The following is a 14481-nucleotide window of genomic DNA, read 5'->3' as shown; positions in this document are numbered from 1 at the left end:
GTTTGTTTGTTTCAGAAAGGTTATGGAAGGTGTTCACTCTTCTCTTAATAAAAGTCTTCTAGAGCAAATGTATTAAGACAGTGTTTGTGAACACAATTGGAGCAAATCCAGCAATGATGAACCAAAGACATTGTTCCTTAAATCCATTACAATTGATGCTCATTCACATCAAGAATAGTTTGTTGCCCTACACCTGTTTGACATTTACAAACTTATTTTGCAGAAATCACATGGCAAAAGTGGCACAGCTTGGTCTACAGTGCATGTGCTCTGAGATGTAGGAAGTGATGTTAGAACCAGATCTAGATACACTGGAATGGATGTGTATCAGGAGCAGCGCGGGAAGCTGTGTTTGTCTGGGCCTGCTCTGGGGGCTTTGTGCATTTCCTAACACCTTAATAAGTTAGTGAGATGAGCCATAATGATTTGGGGAAGTGGCGATATTCGGTTGTTTGGTACAATGATCATTTTTACGAAACAATTTTTTGGTAACATTTTTTTCTCAGGAATTCTTGCTGTCATCATATTCAGCCAAAGGAAGTACAGTGTCAATACTCTTTGCATATCTTAATTTGATGAAAGCACAAGTTGCATGGACATAAAACTGTGGTAATATTATTTATGCATATTACATGAATACCACATATGAATAGAGTATTCAGGCAGTTCAACCCCCAGATAACGGATGTGTGGGCTGGTACCTAGCTGGAGAGCAGCACTACATGACTGAGCCTTCCAGTGATGGTCGCTTTCCCATGGAGCGTAAGATATTGGCTGTGTCTGGCAGCAGTAGCTAAATTATGTTTATTTCATCAACTTTGATTTCTTAGACACACTGGTACATAGGTGTCCCCTTAGAATATTCTTGTATCTGCTACCAGAGAAGTATACGGTCTCAGCCAAGATTTTTAGTAATAGAACCAAAAATACATGACATCTGACTGGCAGAAAGTTCATGAGCTTGCAGACTAAAAGTAAAAGCTTCATAAGGGCAGACCCTATCATACGTTTTACCAGCTTGTCCCTCAGAAATGGGTTTTTATTGTTTTTGCTCAAAGACAAAACAAAATGTTTGCCTTTTGACAACTCTTTTATTTTCCCTGATATTTCATATGCCTTGCCTCACTTTTGGTTCTCCAAACGTGTCACCATAAAATAACAAAAACAAGGATCCCGTTCAATTGATTCCTTTCCTGTGTTGATTCAAGGTTTTAGTGGAATAGAGCCTGATTACATTCCCCTTGGTGCATAGTCAACAGAATTGTTTATTCCATTCCAGTGACATGGTCAATCCCACACCGCAGGCCATGGTCAGGCTTCTGCCTCCTGGAATTCCTTGCCTTGCTCCGGAACAGCCTCAAATGTCTCTGAAGGGGAATTTAGCCTGTGGAATCTGTACAAGGGGTGATAGTGCCAATGCAAAAAAGAATTATGCTTAGTGTCTGGATGATAAAAACATTTGCTGTCTGGCTGCTAAAAAACAGCGGCAAGGGAAAAAAAAAAAAAAAGAATAAAAGAATGCTCTACTTGTCTTCTCCCCCCCTCTGGCTTCAAGTCCAGTAATTGCTTTCACATTTGCAAAATGAAACCGAATTCTTTTGAGATAGATAAGCAACTGCAACTCATCTTTTCTCTTCAGTGAAATAGAGTTTGAACTGGATTCTAAGGAAGTAGTATGAATACTGTTCTTTAATTGTTAATATTCATTTTCATAATCAGCCCTAAGAATTGTGTGGGGGAGAGAATTGGTGTGACAGTGCCATTCTTTTGGGTTTCTGTTCAGGCCAGAATTTTCATGTGTTTGTGATCCTTTTCATGTTTAGGCTCTTGTCTATAATGGAGGATGGCTCCATCCCTAGGTGTTGGTTTAGAAAGGCAGGGGCGTTTGCCTCCCTTCTGCTGCAAAGGAGCTATTTTTTTTTCATCAAAAAGTAGTCCTAGGCTTCCATAGTTTACCTGAACATAAAACTGTTTCAAAATGTAGTGATGTCACCTCTGATACTCCTTTTTTGTGCAAGCATTATTCTCATGCAGCCTCACCAGTTCCCATGTTATAGACTCAGCTTCCAAAGCAATTACAGTAACAATAACAGCACACATAAAAACACCATAGGAGTATTATCCTGTCTTCAGAGAGGTAGTGAGGAGATCATTTACATCATCAGTTCTGACATAACTGTAAACTCAGAAGAGACCACAAACTTCCCAGAAGGTAAAAAGCATTTTTATGCTGTCGTGGTTTTCCTGGACTGAAGGGTTGCCTGTCAAAAGGATTTTCATTGACTCACCAGGAGACAGAGTATAACCCATCCAGGTTTTCAAGTGAATTATCTTGTAGTAAATATTGATAAAAGCATGGAGCAAGTGGTAGTTATGAATGAACTCCAAGCCAAGGCTGAGTGTTAGAGTTGTTCTCCTGTTCGCATTGCTTCTACATAGAGTACAGTAATAACATTGACTCTGTGACTACACTAGTGTAAACCTCACAAAGCTTTGTTTAATATCTCAGCCACTCCAGACCAAATCACACAGTGAGCATATGATGGATGTTGTTAGATTAGCGCAACAAAAACATTTTTCTAACATTTAGCTCAGGCTTTGTATATATCTAAGGTTCTGTCCGCCCCCTTTCAGAAAAGTTAAATACGCTGTTCCAATCTATGTTTACAGCTTTCAGCCTTGCCCTCTGTGATTAGCATTTTGTGTTGACTCTTCAACATTTTACGATATAAGCAGGGAGACTTTAAGTTATATTTCCAAAGTTGTGCAGATGGTGGCAAAAACAGGAAGAATAACAATGGTATTGACTTGATAATCCCATATGGCCAGTGTGTAACAGGTCAGTTTTCACAGGATGCGGCCATCAGCTTTTTTGGATCTTTAACTCAGGGTTGACATTTTTTTAATTACTGAGGAGCTTAAGATTTAAGGAGAAGCACTGGAGCCTCCTTGCAGTGTGTTCAGTTAATTAGTGATATTATTATGATTAGCCTGTATGGGCAAACAGCTGCCGGCTCTACCACCGTAATGCATACGCAGCGCTTAGGCACAACTGTCAGCCAGATCAGTGCAGCTGGTGGCAGTATGTGCTGATTCAAGAAAATAAAGGTAATTGTTACTTTTGGAATCCTGCTCTTTTCAGTCCTGCAACCTGGACAGCTTACAGGCACAGATTGCTTGTCTGCACTCTGTTCATGTCACACGCAGTCAGCGCTTGTCTGCCATTAAGAGAGAGCACATCACCATTTTCCTCAAAATGAGAGATTTCATGGGTTTTTCTTGTCTATCTCACTTTCTTGACAGAAATAATGTCTTGCCAAACTTGCCTGAAAAAAAGATTTGCGAACGACTTGCAGACCCCCAAATTTCTGTCTGTGTCTGTTCATCTTTGCTCCAGTCGAAAACAGAGCATACCACAAAGTGGAGAAAGTCATGAATCCAGCCCATACAAGGCCCTTATCAACCGTATAAGTAAATTGACCTGCAGATCAGTGCGAGAATGTTCGAGTGAGTGGTTTCATTGTAAAAGAAAGGAAACAAGCGAACATCTATTCTTTTCCTGTGTCTGTGGACATATAAAACATTCAGCATCATTTTTCCCTCGATGCATTACTTACTTTGAAATTCATATGCTATGTTTGTTTGTTTGTTTGTCCTCACTGGATTAGTTTTGTGAAGTCCTTCTGGAGTTCATTTAACTGTCAAAAAGACTTTAGTATCTTCTCCAAAAACTGATTTTACTGTTCACTCCCTTCTCTAGGTCATTGGTAAAGCTGCTCATCAGCCTAAGCTGTTTCCAACCCTGATCCGTGGGGGAACTTACAGCTGACTCCTCTCCATCCTGAAGATTGATTTATGTTTCCTATCCGTTAGCCAGCTTTTGATCTGGAAAATGAAAACGTAGTCCAGTGCCATGAAAAATTAGTTTTGATATGAAGCTTTGGGAAAGGCTTTTTGAAAATGCAAATATTTTATGTCTTGTTTATTGCCTGAGAGAGCTTGGAGAACTTAGTGGCATCTTTGTGCAACTTTAGCATGTCCGTGAGGTAGGATTTCCTCTGACAGAGCAGTGGTGCCTCCCCACAGACCTCCGTCTGTCATGCTCAGTGAGCTTTCTGTTTATTACAGAGCCCACCATTTTATCCAGAAAGTCAGACTCCTGGGTCTGTCCAAGGTCCTCTCTTGGCCCAGGTTCTTCCTCATACCCAGTAATCTACCACCTAACTACTTTCTGCAAAGGTGCATGAGTTCCTTCCCACCATTCTGAAAGCACTCTGTGTCCTCTGCTTGCCTTTTAGCATTATCAGAACACGAATGCAATATTTCTTAGAAATACAGTGGTAATTATACATTTAATAGTGCATGATAGTGCATATAAGTCAAAACTGACCTTTTACTGGCTATTACCTACGCTTTTCCATCTTGAAAAGTTTCTCCCTAATGTCGTATCCCAAATCATAGTTAATATTGGTAGTATTATTGTAAAATTATCTCTGTTGAAAAAGGAAGCTGAAGCATTTTGGACATATTAGCCACAGTACACTGATGAGAAAGGAAGAAGAAAGCTTGGAGAATAATTCTGTGTGACACAAAGCTTCAGTACCCTGGTTGCAGTGCAGTAAATAGCAAATTTGTATACTGGCTTCTTTAGAATCCATAACGCTTGCATGCCAGTATTTGGATAATATACTTTCTAAAGTAAAAAGAGAGTATGATTATTGTTTCCTTAAAAAAAAAGAAAAAAAAAAGAAAAGAAGAAGTTTGTTTATGCTTTGAATATTTTGGCAATGTTCTTGTGTATAAACTTTTTTCATATTTATGTGCATAACTTCAGTTAGAATGGATGGTGGTGTTTAAGTAAAAAGGACCACATTAGTTGTCCTTTTATCATCTAGATAAGCAGCAGCTGGTCTAGTTAGTACAGATAGTGCTTTAGCAAACAGCTGGTTCTTATCTGAATGACAAAAGGCCAGGGTGGAGACCTTTTTTATTTAAAAGAAAAAAAAAGGAAAGGAAAGAAAAAAATGTTTCTATTTTTATATTTAGAGAATGGAGAGAAAAGGAGCTATAGGCAATCTGTAGTATGTAAGGTTTTCTTGTATTTTGACTAATATGATCATTTATTACAGATCAGTGCTAGGACCCAGAGAGGAAACTCTCTCTGTTCAGTGTAGAGATGAGGAGGCTCAGGGGGATCTTAGCAGTGTCTGTAAATCCCTGACAGAGTCACTAAAGAAGTCTCTTCCAGACTCTTCTCAGTGCTACCCAGTGCCAGGATAAGAGGCTATGGGCATAAACTGAAATCTGTTTAAACATAAGAAGAAACTCTTCTGCGGGGGGAGTGGTCAAGCTCTGGCTCAGATTGCCTAAAGAGTCTCCATCCTTGGAGGTATTCAAAACCTAGCTGGAAAAGGCCCTGGGCAACCCGCCCTCGCTGACAAGGTTTGAGCAAGACGTTGGACTGGATGGTGTGCAGAGGTGCTGTCCAACCTCAGCAAGTCCTTGACTCTGAATTCTCATTCCAAGCAGTACTGCTGCTTGGGGTGGCTGGCTATTGGTATGAAGAACAGGGGGCCAGTTGCTGCATGGCTTGCTTTCCTAGCCAGGCCTTTAATGAAGGTCAGGAATTCATACATCTTTGTTTATATTACCTACTCCTTATCAGTTAATCAAATTAAATTATACTGGATAACATCGATATCAGCTAAGGAAAGAAACTGGAATGTATAATTCAAGCTCTTTAATAGAAATGCATCAGGAAGAGCAGCTCTTTATTTCAACTGTAATCCTGCTTTGGACTGTCAATCTCTTTGTCTTCCCACAGCACAATTTCCAAATTAAATGTATTTTTTTCTTGCATAAACTTTCTGTTGGCAGTTAAAGGAAAAGTTTTTTTTTTGTGTGTGTGTGTGTGAGTGAAAGTCACTTGTGTAATTTCTGTCTATTTTTTGTTATTTTATAAAAGGCATTGTATCTTTTGTAAAATGTTTTTGTAGTTGGCTGGCTATGCCTTTGTTTAAACACATCTTTTTGAGATGCTAATTAGAAATGGAAAAAGTTTTCCCTATGAAAATGATAAAACACGTGATTCACTTTACAAAACGCAGCCATTTGAACACAGCACTCCTGCTATTTCTTTTATTTACCCTGTACTTCCCTAGTTTATGAGGTGTAAATTTCTATACATTTCTCTGGTTCTGAGCTTTCCTCTTGTCAGTGTCTTTCTAAAAATCTCTTGAGACCTTCCTACAAACGAGTTTGAAATTTGATGGGTTGTCACACGAACAAGGGCTGCGTGATATGGCTCACTAAAAGCTGGACACTTGTTACATAAAGTCATTAATATAGCACTGGGAGAAGAAACCCCAAAGCACTTTGATATTTTCACACCTTATTTAAAGGCAATGAAATAAAGGTTAGTTTAGCATTTAATACATTTACTATGCAAATTTAGGCTCTCAAATAGTCTAATGTTTCTGTACTTTTTTTATTAATGTTTCAAAATTTAGCATTTCTATTTTTTTTAATTTGCCTTAGATTTCTTTATAACAGAAGCTACAAATATTGTTTAATTTACTTTTCAGTAAAGCTGTCAGTTGTAATCTGCAATTTAAAAAAACTAATAAAACAAATCCTCATTTCACAATTTAAACCTTATTGAGTCTAATTCACTTGCACTGCAAGTTTATTATTCTCCTGCAGCTTGACGTGCCTCCAATTGTAATTGTGTTGACCCTCCGATGCAGTAAATCTCCCCAGTGCTTATCAAACTGGGAAAGATAAGTCTACAATTTGGAACTTCATTAAATATCTCATTTATATTAAACAGATGATGGCTTTGAACAGAAATAATAATTTTTACAGGCTCCGCGACCTCCGATTGTGGTCTCAGTGACACTGGCATGCGGCATTTTGCAAATCTCCACCCGCGCTGTGGCCCTGGCCGCCCGCCAGCAGCCAAATGTCAAAAGTTGTTCGTCCATCGGGCTGACTTCAAAGCCACTCTCTGAAGACTGTGGTTGAGGGCTTTGTAGCCCTCCGAGCAGATTTTTTAGAAATCTTTCATGGCATACACTTCTTAGTCATCTGGGAATTGCGGGCAGAGTGATTAATAACGGGCAGCTGTTTAAAGAAAAAAACACACAACAAACATGTTAGTTGTTATTATAATTCGGGAAGCTATGAACTCCTCCGTTTGTGCTTGCTCGGAGATCAGCCCAGTGAAATAAGCATTCCCTGTGGCTTCAAAGAGTTTGCAGCGTGCTCGATGCCTTGCAGTATCTGGTCCCTGCTGGATTTCAGTACATATAAAATATGTGCTGTGGGAGTTGTGTAGGCATATTGTTCTTGAGATTTAACTTTGCACATCAAAATGAAAAGGTGTGTTGGTGAAAACAGGTAATACTTTGATGTGTGAGTTCATACAATTACCGTGAAAAACAAATCTATTTTTTACATTTCTTTATTATTATTATATTTAATAGAGCTGGATTCAGTTCATGCCACTTAGTTGGTTTCACGCTCTCAGGGGAGCTCATGCGGGAGCAGTAGCAAGGCAGCAGAAGGGTGCTGGAGCTCAGGAGGGCTGAGAGCCCGGCAGGTGGGAGGGCTGGATGGTGAGGGGCTGGGTGATGGAGCACGAGGCCTTGTATCTCCCCAGCTGGTTACTGGCTGCTGACAAACAAGCTCTGAGTTGATGGACGAGCCCAGGCATTTCTTCACCCTGCTCCGAGGAGCTGCATTGGCAGCACCCGTAGCTAATGGGGTGTCTAAACCCACCGAGGTGGTGTCAGATTGTTTTCTTTCTTTGCCGTGCACGGGTTCTGCTTTCCACTGAGATCTCTCTGGCTCACTGAGGAAAAGACAGTATTTCCTCTCTTTTGGAAAAATCTGAGAGGCACACGCAGAATAAAAAGGGACGACCAGGTTCTGCAAACAAAGGCTGAGCTGGGAAGTCGCACAGAGGAAGGAGCCTTCTGATGGAAGGCAGCTGGGACGGGGAAAAGGCCACACACGCCAACTTCTCCCCTGTGCCAAGCAGGCTGTCTCCATCCATTCCTCCACCACCTACTTTATCTGGCTCTTAATGCCCCATGGAGGTCTGCTGGGGGTCCTGGAGGGCAGGGACCGGCTTCCCCAGTAGGGTCAGGCAGCCGAGGGCTTGCCAGTTGTGATTTTTGTGGCTCTGGCAGCATGCCGCAGCAGTGCCAGGGATCAGGCTGAACGAAGCATGTGAGGTCTCCATACACTGTGGCCAGGAAAGGCAGAGCAAAGAACTCATCACAAATAGAAAAAAAATATATTAAAATGTAATGTGAAGCCTGACTTTTCTTTCTTTTTTTTTTTTTTTTCTTTCCCCTAAGTAAAAGGCGTCAATGTTTGTGTATTGGTTGCTAATATGTGTGATGGAGTTTCATGGGGGTTTCCATGATGATTACATTTGAAAGCAAATTGTGCCTCTTCAAAGAGCGCCAGCAGCCCAATTCCAAAAGGAGTTCGTGCTCTGTGCCCCTGACAGGAGTCTTGTTCTGACAGGCTGTCAGGGTGGGAAAGATGGCCCAGCTGTCTGCCTCATAACACTAAAAAAGCCCAAACTGTCTGCTTAAGAAATTCTGTAACAAAGAGGCACCAAAATGCAATGCGGTTTGTTGATTATTTTTTTTAACCAATTTTCTGCTGAAGTATTTGAAATTTGACAGGGCGCCGTAGGAGGTGCAGAGCAAAGTGGCTTACAAAGTTGGTCATTAAGCAGAGCTGTCACTGCAAATTATATTTGTCCAGGGTGAGAAGTTCTAGCTCATTTGGTGCCCAGACAGGTCTAGGCCTTAGGCAAGTTGTTAGAGTTCCCCCATGCTGCTAAATGGACTTTCAGCGCTAATTTTCCTCTCTCTGTGCAGTTGGAGTCACCTGGGAGCCCCTCAGGGCCAGAGCTGCCCATAGAGACGCTGCTGGACGACAGGGAGCGCAGGATTTCCCATTCCCTGTACAGCGGGATCGAGGGGCTCAGCGAGTCGCCCACGAGGAATGCAGCGCTGAGCAGGATCATGGGTGAGTTCCACTAATCATGCCTTGTTTTCATCTCTTGTGGGATCCATGGAAGGGTGACTAATGCAATATTTGTGTGGGAGTCGGGGAACATGGAGGTTTGTACTGACCAAATTAAAAAATGCCTTAAAATTGTTCCAAGCAAGCCTTCTGGATACATAATGTGAGAAAGAAAGCTAATAAAAGGGTTCATAAAGTGAATTTCTTATCCCATGGTAGGTCATAGAACAAATCACAGGAGCACTTAACATGGTTTTTCAGTGTCTGATCTGGGACAAGAAGTTATTGGTTGGTCTAGTTTCTAGCTTCGTTCAGAGGAAAAGTCATCACTTTCTATAAGGAATTTATAATTAATTTCAGCAGTTGTTCTCCTCCATGTCAGTCATACAGAAATAAACAAGGTAACTTGTACCCATTTATGCTTATTAGGGTATTTCATTAATTTGTTTGAATTCTTTTATTCACAGGACACCAATTTTAAAACCTTATAACTAATTTTAAGCATCCTTTGTGCAAATTCTGTCTTCATGGCCCCAGCGGATAATGAGGTTATTAGTGGTTGTTCCGCAGCAATTCAGTTTCTTGTGTACAGAGCTAGCTAATAAAGACTTTTCTTGCCACAGGAGTGGTTGCATTTACTGACTACGATGGAGTTAGTCTGAAAAGATCTTCAAATTTAAAACACAAAAGGCAGTTTGATTAAAATAGCACTTGACATAAGATGTTACGATTGCTTGCTTGAGCTGCAAGTTATGAACATAAAAAATGGCCATTAAATCTTTGACTTTTTTTTAGTGTGCTTGACACACAGATTACGTTAGAAGATGCTGCTACAAACTGGATATAAAGCAACAGTGAATCTAGTTTGGAATTACTTACGGTTGATTTTCAGCCTTAGAAAAATGAACGTCTACATTTTTTCCAGTCAACAGTTTGTATATATCTTTCACTATATCTTGGGGTTGTTGTTTTAATTATTTTTATTTTTATTTTTTAATTTGGGGTTGGTTTTATGTTTGCAGTAGCAGAATAACATTAAACTCCTTTAAAATCCACAAATTTGCTATTTAAAATACTTCATCACTTAGGTCTTTTGTCTTCTTTAGTACATCTGGACAACAGTAATTAGAAACAAATCACATTCTGTTCTATTGCATTATATCTCTTGGAAGCTGGAAGAATAATAGTGTACCTGAGAATCACTGGAGCATGAAACATTTTCACCCAAAGACATATGCTATTAAAGATAACATTTTTAAAAAACTACATATTTGTTGAAAAAATTAAGGAACGGTAAAATAATCTGAAGTCTTTAGCACTACTTTTCCTAAGAGACTGGCTCTTGTGGTGTTAGGGCTTTAGATAAAATATATTCAAAGCACTGCCTTCTGCTTTTCCCATCAGTGTTGGAGAGGATTTACAAGTCCAACTCCTATAAGCATTAAGGAGTTAGCGCTTAAACACCTTGTCCAGTGATGGGAGAAGAAACCCTGAGAGAGTCTGCGTGTACGTGCATCAGGCAATGCAGTGTACTGCCCCATCAAAGCAACACCCAACTTGCCATGCCGAATCAAACCAGTGCTTCATCAGTCTAGTGTCACCCCTTTAGTGGTAGCCAATAACATATGTTTCAACAAAAGACCAAAAGTCTTTCCAAAGCCTTTAAAATCGAGTGCTTTTGGATACCTCTGCAACATACAGATAGGGGTAAAAAATTTATCCTGCATTTTGTATTAGCTCTATAATCTGAAATATATGGCTCGATTTCCTCTGTTTCATTCTTTATTTATTGTTTTCAGAGACTGGGAACCATGTAGAAAGTTGGTTTTGAATAGGTTGTGACTTAAATCCATTGATGCTTTAGTTGGAAGCACATGAAAGATCAAATCGTGCCTGCATCTCATAGTAAATGTGGTCTGCTGTAACTGAAAACTGGTTTTGCCAGAACTGCGTCATTCCCTTCTGCAGTCATGTCGGCTTTACAAAGCTGTCATGTTTAAAGCCAGTTTTCAGATAGCGGTCAGTTTTCTAATATGCTAATTTTTCTGAATGAATCAGAAACCCACTACATTAAAGCCACAGTGTTTACAGTCTTTTGTGATGTTATTGCACGCATGTTTTGTTGCAGTGCTGTACAACAGAGCAGCATTGTTACCTGTTGGCAGAGGCGTATACAGATTGTTTGGTTCAGGTAGCTACAGTTTGTAAGGCTCCTTTATTATCCGGTGGACTTGCTGGACTAGCATGCATAAGGAGAAAACTCACAACTCCCTTTATTTTCCTGAGAAGGCAGTGTTCCGTGACTCTTCAAAAGTTTTCCTCCTCTCTTGAAAGTTGGCCTAAAAGCAAGGATCAGTTAGAGGAATAGTCTGGCTGAGTAAGTCCAGGGGCCTGGCCCTCCCCATCCTGGTTCTGACCATGAAAAGAAGCAAAAAGGAGTGCTTTTATAGCACTTTTTGTAGTGCTGATTCCCCCGAGTGCTCTCCTGGTATTGAGGAGCCATCTGACTTAGGGGCTCTCTGAATCACTTGGTGTCTTTTTATTCAGCCCTCAATAGAGTTAACTATGCAAACTCTTGGTACTTGGCGGCAAGCAAAAATCCCAGTTTGATTTCATGTGCTAAGTACTGTGGCTTTCCGATTCCTTTGCTATTTGATAAAACTGATGCATTTTGAGTGCTTTCTTTCCCAAGCTCAACTATTCAAAAGTGATAGTCTTAAGGTCTGGAAAATTCCTGCTCTCCTCGGTCATTGCTTAAAGTTGGAACAAAACTTTTAAATGAGTTTTGTTTCTCTTAAATATACCTAATGTAATTTTCAGGGAAGGTATTTAAAACGGTTTGCTTTACTCTTTCAACCTATAACTGACAGCAGAACTGCTTGTCAGAGCCTTGCTGTGAGAGTGGGAATGAAATACCCGTTTTAGAATGCCATTTGAGTTATGTAAAGTAATATTTGCTTACTGGAGAAAGGCAGCACAAATCTTTTAATTTTTCAGATGATTGTTATGTTGATCTACGTCTCTAGAAGATTATTGCTATAAATTTATAGATTTTCTTATGCTTCTTCACTTGATATTTATTTAACTGATTTTTTTTGATGAAGAAGAGAGGTGATAACCTCTTTATATTCAGGGAATGATGTTTTTGTACGTACAGAATGGTTTTCTGTGTTCAGAGAATGATACAATGCAGATACTCTCTTCTAAGAATTAGACACCTATGGTAAACCCTTAGGTTTATTTATTCATTTTTAATGCTTTCAGGTTGCATGATGGTAGTACATTTGAAATAACTGTTATGCTAGTTTGCTTGTCTCTGTGATTAAAAATTCAAGTCTTTCCTTCTGATACACCATTCTTGTATAGAATCCATTATGCTCCTGAGTTTTGCAATACGCAAATACATAGCTGCTGTCTATATAAATTATTCTTATTCAAAATACAGTTTAGTACAAAGTCCTCTTTCATCTCTTTCTTCCAGTTGCTGGTATTTTTTTTTTTACGAACATAGTGGGTTTTGTTGCTAGCACTGACTAAACAGAGTTATTTTTCAGAGGTTACACAAAATAACAATGGCTTGCATTGAATCGGCTTTTCATCCTGAAGTATCCTCCAGAACTTGGTAAAAAATGATAGTTACTGCACAACAGGAAGTACTTTGTTCTCTGCACAAATAATTGCTATCGTCAGGATAGGAATCAGGAGGAAGCACTAAAAAATAATAAAAAAAAGCTAGAGATGTAGAGTGTTTGTGCCGATGAAATGAACATAACCCTTTACAAGCGGAATGCAGTTCCCCAGCCGTGAATCTGTGCTGAACATGGTGGTCTACTACAGTCTTGACAGTTCTGAGTACTCTCTGGAGATCCAAAGCCTGGATATTGTGGAGACATTTATGTCCTTAGACATTCCTCATGCATCTATTCCCAATCCCACACCTTTAATTAGCCTGGAAAATTAAATGATGTGTCTATCTGGGGGAAATTTTGCCATAACTCACTCTAGTGTTGGGGACAAATATGCTGTTAGTGAAAAATAAATAAGATCTGGAGAAGTTCTAATTTCTTATTGCCCAATCCTCCGTATCGCTCCTGTAGGAAGTCTTATAGCTATTGCCATCATCACCATCACTATTTTCTTTTATTATTATTTCTATAAGTATTTTCTCATCTTGTGTACAAGAATCGGGCCAGATATAGAAGGGTGAGTTGGTCTTCCCAGTGCAGCGTAGTATGGGAGCCAAATTGTTTTAACAAAGAGATTAACAGACTTTCAAGGATTTTTAAGATTTAATAGGACCTTCTGGGAGCTGGAGTAGTTGCCTTCTATGGAAGAAAGCCAGCTGATTTTATTTATTGTGTATGCTCAGGTTTTTTGTTTGTTTGTTTGTTTGTTTTGGAGTACTTTATATTGGTGGCTTAATTCAGATCCAAACCATTTTTGATCAAGTTTGAAGCATTGTTTTATGGCATATTTTTCCTTGTAAACTGAAAGTCCTCATAGACCTGAAGACCATCCATTTGGTATTGGAGCTCTGAGATTCCTTTTTCCACACAGACAGATGGGAACCCTTCTTACCCTAGGCTTAGGTATGGTCCCCTGGCTACGGTTGTTTTGTTCTGTAGCTTGTTCAAGAAATTTGAGCCTCATTGTCCTGACGTGAGACACACTTGAAAGGAAGAATTTCCCTTCCTCATCGCAGTGTACACAATACTACATATTACTACAGAACTGAACTTGAATTAATGTATGCAGAACTGGACTTGAAGTGTATTCAGATTCTAAATTTAATAGCACTTTTCTAGCCTGAGAGAAAATTGTTGTTTCGGAGAGGTTTGTCGGCAGCTCAAGTAAAGTCTCAGATTTGTAGATCAGTCAAATATAGTGATGATTACTAGGTTTGAAGTTTCTTTGATGTTTCCTTGTAATGTTTCTCACAAAACTTGCAGAGTTGCTTTCTCCAAGGGGTATTTTCTGTCCACTTCAGCTGAGCTCTCTACAAAGGACATACCGAGCCTTTTGCTGAGGTACGGCTAACCATCTGCTGGAGGTGAAGCCTTTCACCTGCTTTTAGCTTCATCTGCAGTGAAAAGCATAGGCATGTCAGATGGGTTTTCTGCTTAATTCCAAAGCAACTATTAAAATGTCACTCTTCACCCTTGTCAGATATAAAGAAGGGTAGTGAAAAGTTAAAAATGTTACTGAATTACTTGAGCCTCTCAAATGGGAAGTTCAATCTGCAGAATGCCGTAAGGTTATACCTTTCCTCAATCAATTCTTTGGAGACAGTATTAACTACAGAGTTAACAATCTTGTAGGCATTATGTTTGGAAAGAAGTACATCACCACGCTAAACATTAACCTGTCCATCAAAGAAGCTATTGCTGGGCAAAGAATCAGCTGTTATGCAAACTGAACCATTCATTTCATTTTGAC

The 14481-nt window shown here is 39.6% G+C and overlaps 1 protein-coding gene across 12 annotated transcripts in view; it reads left to right on the top strand.

The window, feature by feature from the left end:
* Positions 1 to 14481, top strand: part of PARD3 (par-3 family cell polarity regulator) — a 448908-nt gene that overhangs the window by 269948 nt on the left and 164479 nt on the right. For all 12 annotated transcript variants that reach the window (XM_083826068.1, XM_083826067.1, XM_083826066.1 and 9 more), the window contains one exon: positions 8898 to 9048. In XM_083826068.1, coding sequence (XP_083682194.1) covers positions 8898 to 9048 — 151 coding nt within the window. The remainder of the gene's footprint in view (positions 1 to 8897; positions 9049 to 14481) is intronic.

This window comes from Anser anser (assembly GCF_964211835.1).
Source record: "Anser anser genome assembly, chromosome: 2".
NCBI classification, from domain to species: domain Eukaryota; kingdom Metazoa; phylum Chordata; class Aves; order Anseriformes; family Anatidae; genus Anser; species Anser anser.
Note: the sequence above shows the minus strand (reverse complement) of the source record. Positions and strands in the feature narration are given on the sequence as shown.